The following is a 22,410-nucleotide window of genomic DNA, read 5'->3' as shown; positions in this document are numbered from 1 at the left end:
AATCAAAAAAATTGCCAACCTTTTCAATAGCGTAAGGAATTTACTATAATTGTATGTTAAGTGTGAAACGAGGTATAATTACATTTTTTCTACAGAAATGTTATATAAAGGTGAGTGTAATTAATCAACTCTTGAAGTGCGCTAACGTGTCCAGGCTAAAAATAAAGGTTTAGTTGAGATGGTTAGATAATTTTAAAATGAAGATTGCGTAGTATAATATGCATCAAAACAACCCTTTTAATTTCTTTAAAAAGCGCTTCTTGGCAATTTAAAGACGAAAGCAATGCTCCGTATATCGTAGATCGAAATAATTAGAAATCGGCTAATCGAAATCAGTTAAGCTTTTCCGATGGAAAAAGTGTTTCTCGGGAGCCTACCACCATCGTCCCAATTGACCCGGTAGTTTTACCAACTCCTATCTATCGCTAATTTGGAAAGCGATATCCTCCCCGCGCGCAATCTTCTTCCTAACATCTTCATCTGGTCTTTTTTTTTTCCAACTCGACTTTTCCAAACTCCGGATGCGCCGCGTAAGCCCCATTGCTAGTACACCTAGCTCTGAAACGGGGAAAGGTGACCTTCCGAATAGCCTCTCCATCTCCAACTCTTCCGAGTGGTTCTCGATGCGAGGAAGAAGAAAGAGAGGGAGTAACTTCCCTTTTTCCCTCTCTCCCTCTCTCTCTTCTCTCTGTGACTCTGTCAGACTGGCGGTGGAAGCCCGAATATTCCAATTATCCTAATGGATTAAAGCTCGCTATTTGGTCTATCGGGGATCCTCTGGAATATTCGTTTCGGATGTTTCCTCCAGATGAGGTATAACCCCTTCCCGGGGCTCCACCTCGTTCGTCGCCGTCGTTCTCGCGTACATTTGTCCTCTCTTCCGCGTGGCGAACCTCCTGGAATGGTCTTCTCACCGTCTCGGTCGAGGGGGTAAATTCGGAATGAAGATGTTATTCCCGGCTTTTCATCATTCGCGGGTCGATACGGGGCGTGACCGCTTATCGCGATACCCTCCGCCCGCCAGAAATAACTTTGGTCCGGGGGTCGCCCAAGCCGTAATTAAATGGAAGTTGCTTAACTTTGCTTTCTTCTCCCCCCCCCCCCCGTGAGCTAGTTGGTCGCGCCCTGTTAAGAGATAATGTCTGAATAATTGCGCCGAGCTGCCTGTCGCCCTTGTTTTCGGGCCCTCCAAAACTAAATCGTTATCGAGTGCAAAATGTATATATTCTTTATATTCTTTCCTAATTTACTTCCTCCTAATGACTCTTTTTTCCGTACCAAATCTATTCGTACGTTCGGGTTTTGGTATAATGCTACTGATTAATTAATACTCGGAGCTTAAACGCCTTAACGTCCGTTCGATGCCTTCTGGATTCGCCGTTACGTACATCCTTTAATTCCGGAGAAGATTGCACCTATACGCTTATTTATCTACAGGTTCGAATTTTCGTAAATCACGCTAATTGACGTTTTGTTTGGGGGAAATTATCTTATAATATTTTAAAATTTTTGGCTTAAATTATATTTAACAATGGGGATTAATTTTCCCTCGACTTAGTTCATTTTGACCTACTAACTACGGCGCCACTCATCAGTGTTCAGGGAGAAGCGACCATTTAGGCGCTTCCGCTTTACAAGGCGTTAACGTTCGTATAACGGCTCTGTAACAATCAAAGTAAGCTTACGTCTCGAGTCATTTGTTCTCCCTTCTCGCGTTATAACGATTAATATAAGGGCTTTTGAAGTTTCCCTAATTAACGGTCGTCTCAATGGCTCCCAACCTATCTCTATCTCGCTTACAATAGGGTGACCGTATTTCTCTCAACGGAGAAATGAAGGCCTCAATGCGCCTGTTTATAAATGCAAATTTATGTCAGTCCGTCGCCGCGTTTCATTCCCCATCTCGATCGGATTAACATTCGCCGATTTCTGGGCTCGCGGTAATAAGGGCGGCTGTGCAATTTTAATCACGGCTCTCGTAAGGATTTAGTCCTAAGATGGATGCGCCCAGCGATCTTAACAGACGAACGCATTTTGTATTCGTCCATATCCTCGTTCCATTCACCCCGCTAGAATAAATTGGAAATCGCCCAAGCCCGCCGGAAAATGAGCTAATAAATTTCACTGTGACCCTCTGGGGGAGAAAGTTCCAATTACAGAGACCCTACTCGCTCTCAATCTCACCCCCCTCCCACCCCCACACCAAAGTTTCGCCCTCCCCGCCTCCCCTTTCGCGAACAATCATGATTTTATTTGGTAGTTGTATGTACTAGTCCTTTTTTATTTAATTTGATTAATTCCATAGGAAAACAGGAATAAAATTTATGGAAGGCTAGTTTTTTTCCAGATTCGCTTTTTTTCGTCCGTTTCTTCGGAATAGGAACGTCGAGGCGCACGCGGCTAGGGTCGATGTTTGACCCTCTCACGTGATTAATCTTATTAAATGGGCCGAATGAGCGGTATTGAAGGGATAATTAGCTCCGGAATTAGTTTCTCGCTCTGGATCCGGATTCTCCTCTTTTCGGGGTTCCTGTTTTTTTTAAGTCGAACCCCCTTATACGCCGACTATCCGATCGCGCTCTCTTCGGTTCGGCCATTCGGTCTCTGGAACAAGACGTTATTGGTACTACTAATCAGCGATGACGTCGAAGGACGCTGTGTGTATCGAAGAGCAGCGCGTGCCATGATTTATAGTCACGCTTGTATATAGTATAATATGTATTGACTGTGTATATTCCAGGCTTTATATTGGGACTCGTCTTGTCGCTTACAATTCCGTAGCTAAGCTACGCATTGCGGATATATTGGATGGATAATTGGGGACGAGGGACAATTACGCTCTACGTGCTCGACTCAAATACGTTCAATGCCGAATATGTGGTGAATTATAAATCTGGGGAACAGTCTTTTACTAAGCGCGATGGGTACGGGTACGACCTAGAAATGCTTTGGTACCACCTACAAAAAACAAATGCAAAGCAATTGGCCCCACTCAGTTTTTTCGTTACCGATATATTAAAACCCGGTCGAATTGTTACCCTGATAAAATATTTTAAATTTAATTTTATAAAAGTTGTATTCTTTCAATAATCAGTTGAAAAGAAATTGTTTCTTCTTTTGTGAAAGAACTATTGTTTAGTAAAGTCACTACATTTCCTTACTCAAATGACGGGATCCAATATCAAAATTTTAATCCAACCGTTGTCCAGTGAAATCCAGTTTGAATACAAACTTTTTTGAATCAAATATTTGTAATTTAATCGGAATAAAATTGAAGTTCGTATATTGTACTTGGATTAAATTTTTATATAACACATTTCGGATTGCTATTGTCGATCAATATCGAATTTAGATTTGCCCAATTGACTCTTTTTTACAAATTGATCTAGGATAATAGTAAAAATATAGAAAATAACCAAAGATATAAAAATCCTGAATTTCATCGGAAAATCTCGCGACTTGCCCCCCCCCCTCCCCTCCATTCGCACAAACTTGGGCCACAGTCTATTTTTATTGTTTCCCTTCGCTTCTAACCTTCCAGCTAAATTTCGAGATCACTTGATAGGAAAGGAAAGGTCAGGGGAAGGGTAAAGCCTAAGCCATCGGCCCAGGTTTGGTGACGTCAAATTTGAACTGGGGTAATTCCGCTTGAGTCGCAAATACTGTTCGGGGAAGGCGCTCAGTGATGACGTCTAGAGTGACTTTTTGGCTAAGCTCTCTTTGGCTATAGGAAAATGACTGGTGGCCGCGAGACTTGTCAAAGTGGGCAGACGTCTTAACGTTTAGACTGTTTCCCCGTCTCTCTCTCTTTCTGTATGAGGAGAGAGAAGGTGGCAAAGGTCAATAGATTGTTTTAGCGCTATAAATAGAATGAACTCGAAAAAGAAAAGATACCCCCCCCCCTCCGTTCATTCTCTATCTCTCACTCTCCTCACCGCCTCCCTGCGAAACGGAAAAGCTATCTATTAAAAAACTGAGGAATGAAAAAGGAAAAAAATATTATCAAAGTTTCCTGGTTTACTTTTCCCTTCGTTGATTCTGTCGTGGAAATAGCGTTATACCGCTGGTAAAAAAAGGGATCCAAAACTGTTTCTTTACTTCTATCTCCCCAAAAGAAAGAAAAATAAAAACCTCGGACGAGTCACCAGAGATGCCAAATACCGTTGCTAGGAAATCTGACAAGTCTCCCCTAAAACTATATATCGATTTGGTTTTTTCTATTTCCGATAAAGGACAACTTTTCTTCTTTATTTTACGCCCTTATTTCACCAATACACTTTCAAAACCCTTTTCTTTTAGTATATGTGGGGATGACGATTTTGGAAAAGAAAACCGCGTAAAAGTGATTCCTGTAAACGTTAAAAATTTTCATTTCTCTTTTTGCGTTTTCGACGAGAACGCGAGACTGCCTGTCGGTATTTTGTTGGGTTTATCAAAAGAAATCCTTTAGCCAAATATCTAAGCCTCGGCTCTTCGCTTCCATTCCACGTAGAATCCTTTTGTATCCCAAAAGATAGAGAATAAACGCGCTTCATGTTTTGTAACTAGGGAATTTTTCGTTTATCTTCCATTTTATATCTATCATAGCCTCGGTGGACGTTAGGTCAGCTGGTAGTGAAATACGAGCGTCTGCTTATAGGGTTCGTCCAACGGTGAAGTTGCAAAATGACTCTTGACCCAACAGCAGCCTGCCATTTCGTTGTTGGAATCTTTTAAAGCGGCCCTATCGGGGGAGCCGTACTCAAACTTATTCCGACAGCGTATCAACCGTAACGTCCCGCTCTCTCTCTCTCTCTCTCTCTCTCTCTCTCTCTCTCTCTCTCTCTCTCTCTCTCTCTCTCTCTCTCTCTCTCTCTCTCTCTCTCTCTCTCTCTCTCTCTCTCTCTCTCTCTCTCTCTCTCTCTCTCTCTCTCTCTCTCTCTCTCTCCTTGGGATTCCGGTGTCGCTCTCTGGAATCCATTCCATCTCCCACCCCCCTGAAAGTCCGCCGTGTTGCTAGGTTATGCTAGCGGTAGCCCTTTTTGTAGCTTCCTCACCATCTTCTCCTTCAGTCTTTCCCCTTTGAAGAATTTTACGAGCGTTTTCGACGATTCCCATTTTAGTCACGAATTTTCGCGTTTACGCGGAGATGCTGGACTCTTCTAAAAGCTTCGGGCCTCGGATCTCAGCGACGGCGACGAACGAAAGCGTTTTAGTATAGTCATCCCCTCCCGATATACTTAGTTTCTTTGAAAGCTCTTTTGTCTAGAGTTTACTATGGCTTCCCAGGCGACGTTATAGTCGCGATAGCTCTATTCCGCTATTCCGTTTAATTCCAGAATGGAAAGAGAAGGGGGGGCGTACCTAATTTATTTTAAATTGAAATGGAACCTTTGTTTTCTCTTAACAGTCGCAATCTCAGTTCTCTTGGGAGGTCGTTTTAAAAGTATATTTGGATAATTGTATATTGCACTGGTGGAAAACCTATGTTACTGAGAACATACGAATCAAAAATTTACTTCTTTAAATTCTAATGAGCCAATAAGGGCGAAACCGATATACTGTTGCGTGGAATTTCTGGTTAAAATTTTGACTTTGCTAAATGCAGCTTTTATATTAAACCAAATTAATAGTTAAATTAAACTATATACATTTTCCTTTCGAGAGCGAATCGGGAAGGTAGAATCGTACGTTCTCAGTAACCTATATAGGTTCTTGGTACGGGCGTGGTATGTAACTTATGATAAAGGGGATATTAGCCAGCCATTCCAACGATATAACTGGATTGCGGGTTGGTTTTCTCATTTCGTATTATATTGCGAAAATGGTCGAATGTACACCGCGGAAAGTTAAAGGAATTCTTTAAAAGCGTATAAATATTTGGGACGTGCGCCATCCTCCCGAAACCAATTTCATCCAGAGTCGTGTTTCTGACTTTTTCCCCTCTCGTTCGTGATGTCCTTTTCGACGCGTTTCTATTTGGCCAGAGAGAGAGAGAGAGAGAGAGAGAGAGAGAGAGAGAGAGAGAGAGAGAGAGAGAGAGAGAGAGAGAGAGAGAGAGAGGAAAAATGAAGGTGGAGAAAGTAACGATAAAAATCTTTATGGCGATGGAGTTTTAATTCGTTTTTACTCTCTATCGTCGGTGGCCCTTTTTATTGTCTCCCGTAGACGTGCTCCTACTGTTAAAAAGCGCTTTTCCGTCGTTTAGTTTCGCGCCGGACTATGGAATTAAATTTATCGTTATTTGCGAAGTGGACGCCGCCGAAAGTCGTTTTCTCCCGGATAATGTTTCTTTATTGCTAATTCGGCCACTAACTTCTCTCAAGTTATCGCCGAGGAGTGTTATCTCAAATTGGTAAACTCTCCACCTTCTTAGATGAAAAGGGAATGTAACGTGGGATCTTGTTATCGTACAATACCGCTTTTTTTGCCAGTTCTGATTTGAGTTGTTGTTTTCTGAACGATTGCAGTGATAATCTTTCGTAGGTTTGTTGCTATCAAGCTGAGTACGTACCAATCTAACGCGATCTTCAGAAACTCTAATTTCACCAATTCTAATAGATCATCAAGTATAAAAACGTTTTCTTTTATTCGTCGATAAAACGACTTTAACTAGTTACGGAAACGTTAAATTTAACTATTAAATTAGGTCGCGCAACTTTATTTATAGTATAATTTAACGATTTATTTATTTTCATTCATCATAAAAAAAATTCCGAAATTGGGTCTGGAAAGAAATTAAAAAAGCTGGTGTTACGGTTTCAGTGTAAATTGCGAATTTCACTTTGTCCCACACAATATACTACTCGCTACGGTCCAACTCGTACGTTTTCAGTAATCTAAATACGTTCTTGGTTATGTACAATATCGACGCATGTTCAGCTTTGCTTATTTGTTTTGTTGCGTTACTTTTATATTTCACATTTTTCTCATTTCTTTTTCATACGATTTATCTAACGTGTAATCTCAATTTTCTATACGAAAATCCCAATTTCCCACCCAAGCACCAGGTCAGTGACGTTGGAGCTGCCTCCTGGCGCCGAACGCCCTTCCTTTTTTTCCCGGGACGACGATTCTTCTTCGGACGTCACCTTGAAGCAGCCCGGGGACATTGTAGAAGATTACAATTCAATGGGGACTTCGTCCAAAAACCCGTGTTCTTTGAGTCGAAACAACAACAATCACGTGAAATTCGTGACGACGACGGCTGTGCTTCACGTTCTGCGTCGTTCGTCGACGGCCACCGCCTGTGGGACGGTCAAACTGGACCCTACCTTGTACGAGGTCAGCACGAACTGGCAGGAATCTTCGGACGGTGGTCCCGAGGATGACCCCGACGAAGAATACTCGGACGATAGAGACGAATACTCTAGATAACGCGCGTTTAGCGTACGCGTTAATTATTTTATTAAATAAGATCTGTCCATTCCCGCTATAAATCCCTGGTGACTTCTTGGTACTAATAGGGTCATCGCGAATTCCCATTTCCAACGGAAAGAAGAAATATTTCAAAGTGAAAATAATAACGGGACGTCGACGCGCGAGTTGGTGTCAGTCGCGTCGTAAACCGACTGTCAAAACACTCCGTGGTAATTTCATTACGCTTTCTTTTCTCGTTGTCATTGCTAAAGCTATTGTTTAGCGTCAAGAAGAAGAAGGGCCTGAAGAAAAAAGGAATAAGAAATCCTCCCTCCGAACTCGTTGGCTCGTAAATAATTGATGACGTTCTACTTTTCGGCTTAAATGGAAACGTGTCAAACGTTGAGAGAATTCCCATCGAAGAGCGAAGCCTCTCCCCTCTCTCCGACCGCGTCTCTTCGCTCGGTCAGAACCAACCCCGATATTGGTTCCGAATGGCCGGCTGTTGGAAAAGCAACGGGTGCGTTAGCTTCCCATTCTCGAAGAAGAAATGAAACAAGGACATACAATAACTCTATAGCTCTAACCTCCAAATAAAAAAGTGATATATAAAAGTGCAAAATATATATATATATATGTATAAAACCCTTTTCCGACTTTTCTACTTTTCCAATAGCGAAACGAAGAGAAATAATAATAAATCCTATATACGCGGTGTAAATTGCCTTCTCCATATAACAGTTTTAAGAATTAGGGGTTTCGTTGTTAAAACGCGGGAGAAACGGTGACTTTTATAGCTTCACCATTCTCCATCTCTCATCTTTAAACGGCCGCTTCAATTCGATTATCCCCTCGCCTCCGCCTTAGAGAGATATTTCCAAAGAGTTAGATTAAACCGCATATGGTGTCTGCGAGGAAAACGAAAGTGCAGTTTCCGTACAGCCGCTTCTGTTTGTTTTCTACAAATAGCTTAATATATCGTTTCTCCGAAGCGATGACCGAGCCAACGCGAAAAGATCAATTCGGGAATGAAGGGCAAATCCTTTTTTTTTTCTAGATTTAGATGACCCTTCTTCGTAACCCCATCATCATTCGACAAATTTCCAATTCTTTGAATATTTCGAAACTTTATTTCGGTCGACCGTGTCTTCCAAAGATCAAAGGTTTTCCGCGTAATTTTCGGTAGCGGTCCTTCATTTTCAAACGATAGACGTAGCCTGTATCAAATATCTTCCATCGCAATTTTCAGACCCCCTCTTCCAAGGCGCCGGGCGTCTTAAGTTCTCAATTATAATTGGTATTTAAAATTACTTTACATCGTCGATAGTAGGGATTTGTTTGGCGAGGAGCCGATCGAGGTTTATTTTGAATCTTGGTCTTCGCTGTAGTTACTCACTTTATTATACAAACCCGCGTATTAATCCCCGCCAAAATTGTTATCGCCTTAACACGGCCGCGACAAGCTTTATGGCTTTTCAATAAACTGTTCGGTGACCGCGTGTATTGGCCAATGAACGCGCCTAGCAAAGGTCAGGTCACCTGGAAAGGAGCTCAGGTCTTCTCTTTAAGGCTGATCCCGTTGATTTAACGAGACCCGTTTTGTAATACACTGACGAAGGATTTTAAGAGTACCTAGAGCTATTCTAAAGTTTTGGATACCCTAGATTTTAAGAAGAGGGAACTCTTAGAGTGTCTATTTTCATGGAGCCGAGGCCTTCGAATTTAATTGGATATAGTCTATGGAGTTTCATAGTTACAGCGGAGATTTCCTTCCCATCCTCACTTCGAAATTCAAACAGAAAATCCATCAAATTCTACGCTACTTTTTAATGAAAGAATATTAATCGAAGAGGTACGGACCAAATTGGGGCTAACATTAAAAAATATATATATTTTAAAAACGTAACGGTTCGGGGACCTGTACATAAATACATTGTTATATTAAAAAAAAAATAATTAGAAAAATTACGACAAAACATTCGCGTAAGCCAACCCAGCTTTCCCGGTTTTTTTATTCATTTTCTTTTAAATTTTGCATCTTTTGCTTTTCACTAGTGACGTTATTCCAACTGTGATTAGTGCTGGATTTTTTGCATACCCAAATATGGTTAATGTGTAGACTCTCAGGTGTTATTATATTCGCTTCGTTAAATATTAACATTAAAACTATGTACGATATTCGTGGAGAAAACAATTCTCTAGCAACAGCACTTTCATTTATTTTTAGTTGCTACAAAGTGTGTGCGTAATTTTTAAAATCTATTTTGTTAAAAGCACACGTAAATTTTTCCTAGAACGATTTATCAATATGTAAACAGAAAAATGTATTTTTACACACAAGAAAATGAGCGTGGAATTGTTATTATTACCGAAATATAGCACCTCTTCTGCAGTGATGAAAGCACTCCCTTAAGTTTCATGTATAACTAAAGTTAAAAATATCTTAACTAAACCTACCCTTTAAGACATTTCCATGTTTTATACAGTTGTAAAAATTTACGTTTGATGGAATTAATATTAAAGAATACCCTTTTAATTTTCGTGTCATTTTTATACACTTTAAGAGAATATAACCTCTATTATGGAAGATCCCAACAATTTTAGGGATTACCTAATAGCAAGAACCACTCATGGACTAACAAAACGTTTTGTTACTGTTAGTCCATGAACCACTATAGCAGCACCGAAAATGTCAAAAGCCGTAGAAGAGAGGTCAATATTGGAACCCGTTTTAGGGCGAAAGAAATACTAGAGGTAATTCCCTTAAATAAGGTGCGTCACGTTTAATGAGTTTTTATTTCCAGAAACGTTATTTCAGATTTGCAATATTTTGAGAAAATTTCGTAACAATTCGCCCGACGCTCCCATTCATTACTGACACTCCTTTTTGGATTCATAATAATTTGCGTATTAGAATTAGGATTTCATAAAATTCAGTGGTAACGTTTTTCCGTTCCATTTTTCGTTTTTTTAGAAGAATTGACTTAAAAAATTCTTTACGTAAATCGCTTTCTTAAAACATTACTTGGACCCTTTTCTAATTTCCAGGTGAAATAAAATTGTATTTATTTAGTGAAGAGTATTTTAAGTAACGTAAATATCAGAGGCAAATATTGTTCTTGAACACGTCAATATGAATTAAAGCAGCTCTTGAGTTTTTTATATTCACCGGTTTTTAAAATTTCCATTCAATCTCGAGCATACTCTGGATCAGCTAAAGTTCAAAAATGGTACTTTACCCAAAAGCAATAAAGGAAAGATCACGTCATAAAATTGTAAGCCTCTAATAAAAAAATAAACAATTTAGCATAGAACATTTTTATTTCGGCTCAATAAAGATACTGCGTCACTTGTAGACCTCTGCGAAATGCCTTCACTCGTTTTTATCTACCCTTTCAAAATTCTTCAGACATACTTTTGGCTATTCTTATAATTACTTCAAAAATGACCATATTTTAAGTAACACCAAAGTGACCACCGAACAAGACATGCTAAAAATACGGGGCGTCGACTAAACACTTTTAAGGCCTACTATTTCGCAGAGGTCTATTGTTATTCATACACAATGAAATCATTTGTAAAAACTCATACGCTCAATTTACTCCCGTTTTACATAAGTAGGAGCGATGTTATTTGAAACACCCGCGAAGACTTTTTATATTAATATCTCGGGCATTTTTTTAATATTAAAGGTGAATCTGAAACTAACGTTAATCGCTTTTTTTTATATCTCCATTGCTTTTTTTATAGCGAATAGCAAAATACTGTCGACATCTATAGAATATTACGCTCTTTTTGGTCAATTAAAAGTCTGCTAAAATGTAATTGCATAAAATGCTGTATTTTTTAGCCTTTTGGAGACTTCACAAAACACCATAAAAACTGCATAGCTCTCCAGAATATAAAAACGACAAATCAGTTGTTGGCTAAAAATATTATTTTTCCTCTTTATTTATACGGGGTTACCTTAAACATTATTTCTTTCTATTCTCCAAGAGAGGGAAAATTAACGCAAAACGAATATGATTTTTGGATGACCTTGGTATTTAGAAACAATTTGAACAGATTTCAGTTTAAGTTTATGCCAATGATAACCTTTTAGTTTTAATATTGTGAGGTAGTACATCTTAAAATGTTCTTATATACTTTGAGGCTGTTAAATTTTTTTTCATTAATTTCCGTTTTAATTTATAATTTCAATCCTAATCAAGTTTCATTGGCTTTTATACTCATTTCGTTTCAAACAGTAGGATAGCAAAATAAAATATACAAATGAGGATTTCAATAGTTAAGTACTGGTTAGGGTTCATTAAATAAAAGGTTAACAATTAGATAATGGGGTTAGGGGGGCATCTAAATGACTGGATTTAATCTTGAGGTTCAAATGGAAGACAAAATTATGCGAATAAATTACACACAGAGCGTCTAAGACATCACTACTAGACTAAAAAATTTCAATCTCTTTACAAAATATTTTTTTTGTGAGTGCGTAGAAATGAGGCGGCTGTTTTATTTCGGAGAAAAATTACGCTATTAACATAAAGTGAACACGGCAACTCTTTCAAAAAATAAGTCAAGCATTACCTTCAACAACAATAAAAAATATCAGGGAATGAGACTAGTTTAATTATTTTAATGGCAACATTTCTAGCATTTATTTTTTCCAATATTTTGGGCCCTTATTTATTAATTGCAGACATAATACTTTTGTCTTTACTTATAGGCATGCTAATTATGGCGTAAAAAAGTTTTGTTTCCCTTAATGGTTCTTTACTCTAAACATACAGGTTTTCTGAATTTTTTTGGAAGTCTATCTTTGGTGAATTTTATGGATACTCAGAAATGACTAACAAAAAAGCCCGCGGTAATAACTTAAAAGATTTTGATTATTCTCACTATCAAAGTGAGAGGTGATAAAACAAAAAAAAGCCACTGGGGCTAACAAATGACAAAGATTTTTAAATAAAAATGGCTGAGAAGACAGCATAATCAAGCAACTGATAAAAACACCATTGTATTTAATAAAAGTAAGGGGATTAATGTATTTGCTGCCGCTATCACTCGATGCACTAAAACACTTCTTTACAATGTAATCATTGTAGAATACGGTTTCATTCATCAAATCAAATATTTAAAATAATTTTCTCTTAAGAAAGTGGTCAATCTTTCCCCATTATTGTTTCAAAAATTGATAAACTTAATCACATTTAAAAAATTCACTATCATGGTTGTTAAAATTAAAAAAAATTAACACTCAATTAGTTCCACGTAAGGAAATAGTAACGCTGCTTGCACAAACCTTTGGTAGTCTACTAAGTATTGAAAGAAAAAAACTTTGGCTGCCTCTATAATGAATTAAAAAAAACTTATGACAATTTTTAGGCCTAACTTCTGTAATGCACGTTTGGTTGGAAAATTACGATGAAACGAAGACTGTGAAAATTAAACGTTCCTTGTCGTAAAAATTGTTCTTTTAAATACATAGTGCAAGGGGAAAACTAGTTGAGAACCGCCTCGTCTTTAACGGGAGTCGAACTGGCATTGGTATTAGTCCTAGGAGACAGTGGGTTATCAGCCACTTTAATGCTCTGACTGGCAGCTGCAGCCGCAGCTTTCTTTTGCGCACTGTGAAGTGAATCAACGAGAGACATCATAGTCTCGGATAATGTAGGTGCGCTGCGTGGCTCGCTCGAACTAGAAGCTCCCTCGTTTTCTTCAGTTTGGCCCGTGATTAATCCCGTCATAGCGTTAAAGAAATCAGCCACTGCTTTAAACATTCTCCTCTCGTCTTCATTCCTCTCTTCTTGTAACTTTAAACTTCTTCTTTCGATATCCAAAAGCTTGTACATGATCAAATCATCAACTTTATGCTTTTTCTTTTTTCTGGGACTTTCTTGAGGGTCCTCACTAAAAATACACAAACCCAGAAAAAATTTCAATTACATATGTTAAATTTCTTTGATAAGGTTAACACCTAAGAATTGTGAGTGGAACTATACTTTAGAAAAAAATAAAGCCCAAACAACAATAAAAAAACCAAATTTATTTAAGCGAATATTACAAAAACTGATGTGAACTGTCAATAAGTTCATATAGCTGAAAATAAGGAGATAAATTTAAAGCAATTTTCTTTCCTAAAATAGCTTTAAAATCAAAAATGTTAGACTCAGTTCCACCCACAAATGTTCATTCATTTCACACACGCAACGAACCCACTGACAACAATTTTTTTGCTTACAGATCGCTGGAAGCGGAAACGTTGGAAGAATTACATCCTTCTTCTTCTTCTTCGATGGATGCTTCATGGTTTTGATTGAGCTGATTGCTTTGGTCCTGGTATACATCGAGATCTGACAAAAAAAAAGGTTTAAAGTTTTGGTTAATTAAGTTAAAATACTTTAAAAAAAACAGCAATTTACCAGTAGTTAGTTGAGGGTAGTGGTGGCCTTCCCCATTGGAATATTGGGATGAAAATGAAGCGTTACTCGGGGATTCTGAATAACCTCGCACTATTTTACCTCTACCAAGCTTAGTCATAATACTGTTTAATTTCCCCCAATAAGGCCAATCTGGAGGATTTTCACCTATAAAAAACCAAAAAGATTAGTGACTTAGATAGAATGAGGACAGCCAATATCTACAAGCTTACCTGGTTGAATTTGTCTTTTCAATTTGTAATACTGACATTTTAAATTAGTAACTTTGGTCTTGCATTCAATAACCGAACGTTTATATCCGGCTTTTAACATTTTTCTGGCAATTATCTCCCATAATTTAGAATTAAGATATGGCGATTCGAATGACCTTTGCGTAATTGCGTTACCCCAAATATCAAGGAGAAACAGTGTCTCCTCGTGACTAAAGTTACGGTTCCGTGAACCCCGACTCAAATCTATTTGCAACTCATTTTCTCCTCTACTACTGAAAAACGGTTAAAAAAAAGCCACAAACTTTTTTTATGACAAAATATTTTACGTAATAGAAAATGACTTAATAGGAACCTTAAATGAAAATGTTGGACAAAAAATAAAATAAATTTACCTATTATTGTGGAATGTATTGCTTTCACTTTCCAAGTAACTATCGTGAGATGATGAGTCTAAGTTGGAACTTGTGGGGAAGTTTAAAGCTGCATAAGCCCCATTTTGAACAGGGTTCCCCACCCTTTTAAACTCGTATTCTCCATATTCTAGTTATAAATAAAAGCATCGGTCACAAACATAAATCTCCAAATTGTTAAATATATATTATACCCATTGGTTCTAAACCATCAACTCCAGAAGATTGCTCATATTGATAATGTGAAGGTCCTTTACCACCGTCAATAATATTTTGGAGCATTTCAAAATAAGGCCAATCAGGGGGACTTGAACCTAACATAAAAAGTAGACAATTTCCGAAAAGGATTGGTTATAGGGAAAATTATCACTGCGAAAAGTTAAATGGAGTTTTTTTTACTAGTAAACAAAAATTTTAACATTATTATAAATTAAGTTAAGAATTATGAAGAGATGAGTTTAATTTATAATTTTAACTAACTACCAAAGAGAATGTAAATTCTTCGTCTAATTATCAAAATATTTGATGCTTAGCTTACCTGGTCTGATTCCTCTTTTGAGTTTGAAGAATTGGGCTTTTAGATTAGCAACTCTAGTTTTACATTCAAGAGGCGACCTATTGAAACCAGCATCCTGCATTTGTTCAGCAATTGACTCCCATAACCCTGAATTCCGATAGGATGTTTCAAATTTTCGTTGAATTTGACTGTCACCCCATATCCTGATAAGTTCAACATTTTCTCTATGAGTAAAATTTCGATTCCTTCCACTCCTTTGTTGAAAGAAATGTGATTTATCTTTTCCGAGATCGATGCTGCTATTCATTGGAGAAGGTCCCGGCACGGCCATTTTTCTTTTGAAGTCGAATATTTCGAAGAATGAAAATTAATTATGAGTCAACACCTAGCGGCCAAGGCCTCGTTTTTGAACGTTAGGAACCGCGTGCCCGCATTGGAAACAAAAAAGATTAGGCCCTAAAAGCACTTTCTCTTGTCTTTACTGCATCGAACGTCAAATTGGATCAGTCGATTAAAACTTTAGGTACATTAATCGGAGTTCTAGTTTATCTGCTTACGAACGTCTCTATCGCGACTTTACAAGTTATTGAAAAACTATTTTACTCAGAATCACAATAACAAACAAGACAATAAAATGCTTCTTCACAAACAAAATTAACGACAAAGACAATGTTGCCTATCGACGTTCTGCCGAATTACACATTTCGGAAACCTATAGGTTATATAGATACTTATGCGTCCAATTTTGTATCGACGATGTGCATAACTACGAAAACAAAGACCAAAGAAGGCACTTTGCTTCGATCATGGGTAGTGAGGACAAGACGATATGAATATTAAAAAAAAAATCAAATGTCTTTATAGTTTAAATGTGTGTGTTCTTTTTTAATCAATAGTCTGTTATTGCTGTAGGCCTTTACAATTTGGGTAGCAATTCTTCTAAATTTTGCTGGTGCTAACCAGAGAAAGACGGCCGCACTCCACCTAGCAATTTGAGTCCTTGTCCTTCCCACCTGTCTTCCACTTAAGTGGAGACTACTGAAAGCTATTCTCTTGCCACGGCCAACTTCTAAAGAGTGGTATGCGCGATCGAAGTTGGCCGTGCTCTTGCAAAGAGCTGCTCGGAGCTACACCAATCGCTATTGCTACTCAATAAAAGTGTAGAACAAAATTTACTCCAAAGTGCTGTTCGTGGGCAGGCCAAAGGTATTCGCTCTCTTTAACACGTGTGACGTGTGGTATTTCAGTATCTAACATTTTTGCCAATAACCATTTTGTGTCCCAAATTGCTGTGTCGCCACGAACAAATTTGGTAAACATTAATAAACTTAATTAATATGCCGAAGAAGAATAGATCGAAAGATACAAAGCCAGTCAAGAAAGATATTAAGAAAGACGACGAAGAGTTAAAAGAGGGAGAAAGTGGTGAGGACTTGGTGGAAGAAGTGGACAATCTGGAAATTACTGATGATGAAGACGACCAAGGCGCGAAGAAACAGATGGAAAAAGTGGAAGTACAACCGACGGAAAAAGTTAAACTTTCACACAAACAAAAAAAGATGTTAAAAAAGCAAATGGAATATAACAAAATAATATCTGAGACAGCGAATGGTGAAACCGATAGCCAATTCACCGTATCTCAGGCTGAAAAAACTGCATCACAGCTAACTCAGCTTGAAAATGCTATTGATATTAAAGTGGAGAACTTTTCCATTTCTGCAAGAGGGAAGGATCTCTTTGTAAATGCTAGCTTGCATATTACAGCAGGAAGACGTTATGGCTTAGTTGGTCCAAATGGCCATGGAAAAACTACTCTTCTGAAACATTTAGCCAAACGAGCATTGAATATTCCTCCTACAATTGATGTTTTGCTTTGCGAGCAAGAAGTTTCTGCAGAAGATACACCAGCAGTTGAAGTTGTTTTAAGATCAGATACCAAAAGACTCGAGCTACTGAAGGAACAGAAAGAAATTGAAGAAGAGATGGGAAAAGGAAGCTTGAAAAACCAATCTAGGTTAAATGAAGTATATGAAGAACTAACAGCTATTGGAGCAGATTCAGCTGAGTCTAGAGCACGAAGGATTTTAGCTGGCTTAGGATTTACAAAAGAGATGCAAGATCGGTCTACCAATCAGTTTTCTGGGGGTTGGCGTATGAGAGTTTCTTTGGCAAGAGCCTTGTTTATGGAACCCACTCTTCTGTTGTTGGATGAACCTACCAATCATTTAGATTTGAATGCAGTAATTTGGCTCGACAATTATCTGCAAGCCTGGAAGAAAACCTTATTAGTTGTTTCCCATGACCAAAGTTTCTTAGATAATGTGTGTACCGACATCATTCATCTTGATAACCAAAAACTTTACTATTACCGAGGAAACTATAGCCAATATAAGAAGATGTTTGTGCAGAAGAGAAAGGAGATGACAAAAGAATATGAAAAGCAAGAAAAAAGATTGAAGGAAATGAAAGCTTCGGGGAAGTCTACGAAAGCTGCCGAAAGAGCCACAAAAGATCATTTGACAAGAAAAGCCAGCAAGAATAAAACTAAAATGCAAAATGACGCAGATGATGATAAACCGACTGAACTTATTAAAAGACCCAAGGATTACATAGTTAAATTTTCTTTTCCTAATCCACCACCCTTAAGTCCACCTGTTTTGGGTTTGCATAATGTTACTTTTGGATATGCTCGTCAACCTATGCTCTTTAAAAAAGTTGATTTTGGTATTGATATGTCTTCCCGAGTGGCCATAGTAGGGCCAAATGGAGTAGGGAAAAGTACTTTCTTGAAGCTGCTGATGGCGGATATTACTCCTCTGGAAGGTGAACAAAGGAAAAACCACAGATTGAGAATTGGAAGATTTGATCAGCATTCTGGTGAACAACTCAATTTGGAAGAATCTCCAGTAGAGTATTTGCAAAGATTATTCAATCTCAACTATCAAGAAGCTAGGAAACAACTTGGTACCTTTGGTTTGGTTGGCTACGCTCATACCATTAAAAATGGTGATTTATCTGGAGGACAAAAAGCTAGAGTTGCGCTTGCTGAACTATCTTTGAGAGCCCCCGATGTATTAATATTGGATGAACCGACAAATAATCTGGACATTGAATCTATTGATGGCTTAAGTGATGCCATTAATTCTTTTGAAGGAGGTGTTATTATTGTTAGTCACGATGAACGTTTAATTAGGGATACAAATTGTCAGTTGTGGGTAATTGAAGGACAAAATATTGATGAAATTGAAGGAGACTTTGATGATTACAGAAAAGAGCTTCTCGAATCCCTAGGCGAAGTAGTTAATAATCCTAGTATAGCGGCCCAGTTAGCTTTAAAAGAAGCCAATTAAATAACTGTATTAATTTTACTCTTTATTTTTGGATATATTAGGGATAAAAATTGTTTAAGTTTTTCTCTAAAGTATCTTACAAATTGAAAGTAGAACTAGATAAATTTAATTCCAAATTTTTAGATAAATTTAATAAATTAGAAAACCTATAGATACCTCTCCTCAACTAATGGTAAAAGGAAATTTGAAAGAGGAATGAAAATATTTCATTATAACTTCCCCGATAGTAACTGAAAAGAAAATAATTGTTAAAAAAGTGGTTTTGCAGAATTTATTTATAGCTTACAGAAAAAAATTTTCATTGGGAAACAAATTGTACTAATACCAGTTTTCTTATTATTAAAGTTTTCATCAGACAAAACATCATGTTGAATTATAGTTGCCTAAATATTCTTAACTTTAAAAAACAAAATTCACCTGGGTAATAGCTAGCAATGTAATAATTACGTACAAATATTTATACACTCAGTAAGTCATAAATACGGCTGTTTCATGAAGAAAATTGGCATACAGTTATTTCTTACATTCAGTTCTCAATTTGTTCATACTAAAGTATCCACATTATTTACACTTGATATTGTAACAGCTCTTTTTGCCATTATTACCTAGGTCCATCATTGTTGAAAATTATGATTTTATCCAATGATATACATGGTGTTAACTAAAAAACGATACACAGAGCCAATAACTCAAATGTGTTTTAGTAAGGAATTTGAAATTTTCAGGACACTTAGAACGAGCAGGGGTCACTGGACAACGGAAATTCCATGACCTTGTCTTCAACGTCATTCAAAATTTACCTCGAGAACCATTAGAGATACAAAGTTGGTTTCAATTAGATTGTAGGACTAAATAGCTTTGGGCCACCTAATTTGACCAATAACAAGTAGAGGGATTTTAGACAAAAACCAGAAGGTCGTGAGGAAAATAATGGACCAGACCAGGTTTAAGGGCTAATAACTCATTTCATAACATACTCAATTCCGTAAGTCAAGTGACCCCTTGAACATTCTATGAGTCCTGAAAATTTTTCATTCCTAGCTAAAACACATTTTGACTTTTGAGTAGGGCTGTGCGGGTATCGGGTCGGGTATCCACCCTGATACCCGAAATTTAAATTTTTAAATACCCGAAAGTGATCCGGTATTAAATTTTTTACCGCCAAATATTCGGGTATTAAAATTTCCCGCCAAATATTCGGGTATTAAAATTTGCCGCCAAATATTCGGGTATTAAAATTTTTGCGCCAATTACTGTGAGGTATAAGCAAACTGAAACTGAAACTGAAACCAAAGTATGCGCATAACGCGAATCCCGCACCTTTCTGTCCATATTTCAACATATGTCTCTAATGAAACTGTACTAAAATACTAAAATAAAAGGATTGTTTTTGAATTTTGGATAAATAAAAGTTTAATTATTTAATTCCCTTAAATAATGTAACTACCCGATAATTACCCGTTATTTTTAGTATCCGAATAGTTATTTTGCTTAGGCTTAAATACCCGAATACCCGATAAAAATTGGCTACCCGACCCGATACCCTAAAGAAATATTTCTGATTTACCCGTACCCGACCCGAACCCGAAAAAGCACTACCCGCACAGCCCTACTTTTGAGTTAGTGGCCCTGTATCATTTTTTAGTTAACAGCTTGTATAACTAATACAGTACCAAGAAGTATACTTAAAAAAGCTAATAATAAATTACTAGGCAAACTAGAAATGGTATCTTGATTAATATCTGCAGTTTAAAACCATTTTACCATTAAAAAAGAAATAGCAAATTTAGGCCTATTTTTTTAGAGGATGAGGCCTAAGCTGGAAAAGCTTTGGATTTTGGTCTACATTGGTATATTATTATCATTCCAGTCTTTATGGAAGACTCAAGACTTTCAACTTTATAGTGAAGACCATAAGACATTATCAAAATACGCCTCTCGCAAAATCTTGAACTATCTGCAGAACATTTTTATCAAAGCCAGCTATGTCGTACATTCCAAATTCTTCCGGTGGGGCAATTGCAAAACCTGGACTGGTCATTCCACACACAATCATCCTTTAGAAAGATATACATTTTTAACACAGATGAACACTTAAATTTGTAATTCTTTTTATTATTTATTACTTGGACTTTGGTAAATTCATGGAATTACGGTATTCTTTTAAAGCCTCTGCCGGATGAACATCACCAATTTGAGTTTGATTATCAGTGCACACTAAGAAAACATCAAAAGGTTTTTTCTGCTCTAAAGCCCACTGAAGTGGTGCGGCCAAATTTACTGGTCCCATTGGCGTCTGGAAATTTAAAAATTATGTAACTCTATTTTAAGAAGGTGCTGTAAAAAGGTACCTCTCTCATCCTTCTTGATATGTCATTCAAATTCATCTTGTTATTTATGTCAACAGGGACAACGCTGCGGACTGAGAATGCTAGGGCTGTTACACCTCCAACTTCTGCCCTGGTTAATGCCATAAGCAGAGCTGCTGTAGCATCAGCTGGAGAAAGGTTTGTGCAACCAGTAATTTTTCCATGGACCATCGTATTCCTGACATCAACAGCAATTAGGAATCTCTTTGAAGTTGAGGACAAAGTCTAAAATAAATTTGATTAGTTATCATAATTTGGTCTTCCAACCAATGACTTGGATATGGAAGTTTACAACCTTGAATGTATCCAAATACAGAGATTGTAAGGCATCATCGAGTTGAGATTTTCGGTGTCTTGGGACATTTGGTGAAACCAGTCGGGAAGTTTCTTCGCAATGTTTTATGGCCATGAACACTTCCAAAGGCTTCAAGTTATGATTGCTTTGAGATATTTCCAATGTTATTCTCTCTACTATTAATTTGAAAACCGCACTGTTTGGTTTTAAGAGATGTATACGGTGCAATCTAGGCAACTGCGATAAAAGGGTCCTTATAGGAATTGTTGGAACCAAACATGTCCAAATCTATAAAGAAAAGGAAATATTATGAAGATCAGCTTTAATTTGAATTATGCTTGGCTACAAACCTCTTTTGACTTCAATAATGAGGAGGGAATATGTTCAAATGACAAATTGTGCATTTCTACAAGCCGAGAAACACTATGTTCATCCAAAGAATGTTTCACTTCATGGACTACTTTCAAATAACTTAAAACATCATTTGTTTCTGATGTTGAATGTTTCTCAGCTTCAGCAGTTGCTGCTTCAATGCCTTTCATTAAATACGACAATACAACCGCTGTTCCTATAGTGGAAAACACTTTTAATAAACTTTCTTTCTAGCTTTAACCTATTTTAAGTATACAAGCATTAGCTAGTTGTAAGAAACTATGAATTTCATAGCACTCATACAAATGGCATATGCAAAACCTACATAAATTCATATCATAACTCTAGATAAGAAATTTAAGTATTTCATATTATACCAGAATTTTCAGCTTTGACATGAGCTAATTTTAGGAGATCTCGGTGCTTCCAGCGATGGCGAGTAACAACCTTAGTTGTTTCTTCAGCAAGTTTCATGCAGTTTTTCAAGTTATACCAGTCACTGACAAGGTTTCTCCTGGCTCTACCCCACCCTGAGGATGGACGGTTTATTTCTTCAGAGTAACGAATAAAGGTGAAAAGCTGCTCTGCTGTGAGATTTAAATCACGCAAACACTCATAAGCATATCTTTTATTTGCTGATTCGGCTGATCGGGTACAAGCTGCCAATGCGAAAAGTAAACTTTCGGTAAAAAGATGAGGTCCTTTGGCAAATTGAAAGGCAGTATCTACAACTAATCTTCCTCCAAGGCGGGATGTAATCAGACTGCTCAAACAGTTAATGTTTGTTAACACGAACGTGTGTTTCCCTATGTGATAACAATTTCCCTCTAGACCAGAATATAGAAAATGGTAAAGACGGGCAACTTCGAGCCCATGGGTAGATAGCTCTCCATCCATGTTATGTATCTGAGTCAAAGCATTAAGCTCCTAAACGTTCCACCTTAGACAGTAAAAACTTGAAGCGTTAAATGAGTATGCTGTAACTTCTCCTGACACGTAGTTCACTCAAAGAATTTGGTTCACTCCTATATCTTTCTCGAGAAGGGAAGAGGAGGGAGAGTTGAAAGTAACTTCCTCACGTAACCATGACCATACTCTGATAATTTTTTA

The 22,410-nt window shown here is 37.4% G+C and overlaps 4 protein-coding genes across 5 annotated transcripts in view; 2 read left to right on the top strand and 2 right to left on the bottom strand.

Moving 5' to 3' along the window:
- LOC149932404 (uncharacterized) overlaps positions 1-9,432 on the top strand; it is a 39,200-nt gene extending 29,768 nt beyond the window's left edge. Inside the window, exon 3 of the mRNA XM_090155757.1 lies at positions 6,984-9,432. Coding sequence (XP_090011883.1) covers positions 6,984-7,356 — 373 coding nt within the window. The 3' untranslated portion in view covers positions 7,357-9,432. The remainder of the gene's footprint in view (positions 1-6,983) is intronic.
- A 1,208-nt stretch (positions 9,433-10,640) lies between these two features.
- On the bottom strand, positions 10,641-15,632 carry LOC149932403 (uncharacterized). 2 transcript variants are annotated; one of them, XM_090155469.1, is made up of 7 exons: positions 14,936-15,632; positions 14,592-14,711; positions 14,380-14,527; positions 13,988-14,256; positions 13,758-13,922; positions 13,577-13,688; positions 10,641-13,245 (listed from the first exon to the last, which is right to left on the bottom strand). In XM_090155469.1, exons 1-7 carry the CDS (start codon positions 15,243-15,245, stop codon positions 12,837-12,839), a joined length of 1,533 nt encoding a protein of 510 aa, XP_090011595.1. In that variant the 5' UTR covers positions 15,246-15,632; the 3' UTR covers positions 10,641-12,836. The 2 variants fall into 2 exon arrangements, with proteins under 2 accessions (XP_090011595.1, XP_090011594.1); XM_090155468.1 differs by having other exon boundaries at positions 13,988-14,259; positions 14,936-15,631.
- Positions 15,633-16,102: 470 nt separating this feature from the next.
- LOC149932402 (ATP-binding cassette sub-family F member 1) lies at positions 16,103-18,616 on the top strand. The gene has a single exon (XM_090156413.1). The coding sequence runs from the start codon at positions 16,252-16,254 to the stop codon at positions 18,262-18,264; it is 2,013 nt and encodes a 670-aa protein (XP_090012539.1). The 5' UTR covers positions 16,103-16,251; the 3' UTR covers positions 18,265-18,616.
- LOC149932401 (RNA-binding protein RO60) lies at positions 18,536-22,353 on the bottom strand. Its single transcript, XM_090156414.1, has 6 exons — positions 21,678-22,353; positions 21,279-21,496; positions 20,929-21,216; positions 20,616-20,858; positions 20,391-20,560; positions 18,536-20,321 (listed from the first exon to the last, which is right to left on the bottom strand). Exons 1-6 carry the CDS (start codon positions 22,195-22,197, stop codon positions 20,189-20,191), a joined length of 1,572 nt encoding a protein of 523 aa, XP_090012540.1. The 5' UTR covers positions 22,198-22,353; the 3' UTR covers positions 18,536-20,188.
- Positions 22,354-22,410: the final 57 nt, after the last annotated feature.

This window comes from Leiobunum rupestre, chromosome 8 (assembly GCF_980474605.1).
Source record: "Leiobunum rupestre chromosome 8, qqLeiRupe1.1.hap1, whole genome shotgun sequence".
NCBI classification, from domain to species: domain Eukaryota; kingdom Metazoa; phylum Arthropoda; class Arachnida; order Opiliones; family Sclerosomatidae; genus Leiobunum; species Leiobunum rupestre.
The sequence above is the reverse complement of the archived record's forward strand: the minus strand, read 5'-3'. Positions and strand labels throughout refer to the sequence as shown.

Excerpts from the sequence above, each read along its gene's own strand:
- LOC149932401 (XM_090156414.1), bottom strand. The coding sequence starts at position 22,197 with ATGGATGGAGAGCTATCTACCCATGGGCTCGAAGTTGCCCGTCTTTAC. Across the intron at positions 20,859-20,928 it reads TGTATTTGGATACATTCAAG|ACTTTGTCCTCAACTTCAAA; the intron begins GTTGTAAACTTC and ends AATTTATTTTAG. Across the intron at positions 20,561-20,615 it reads TATCAAGAAGGATGAGAGAG|ACGCCAATGGGACCAGTAAA; the intron begins GTACCTTTTTAC and ends TTAAATTTCCAG.
- LOC149932402 (XM_090156413.1), top strand. The coding sequence starts at position 16,252 with ATGCCGAAGAAGAATAGATCGAAAGATACAAAGCCAGTCAAGAAAGAT.
- LOC149932403 (XM_090155468.1), bottom strand. The coding sequence starts at position 15,245 with ATGGCCGTGCCGGGACCTTCTCCAATGAATAGCAGCATCGATCTCGGA. Across the intron at positions 13,923-13,987 it reads GAAAAGACAAATTCAACCAG|GTGAAAATCCTCCAGATTGG; the intron begins GTAAGCTTGTAG and ends GGTTTTTTATAG. Across the intron at positions 13,246-13,576 it reads GTTTCCGCTTCCAGCGATCT|TGAGGACCCTCAAGAAAGTC; the intron begins GTAAGCAAAAAA and ends GTGTATTTTTAG.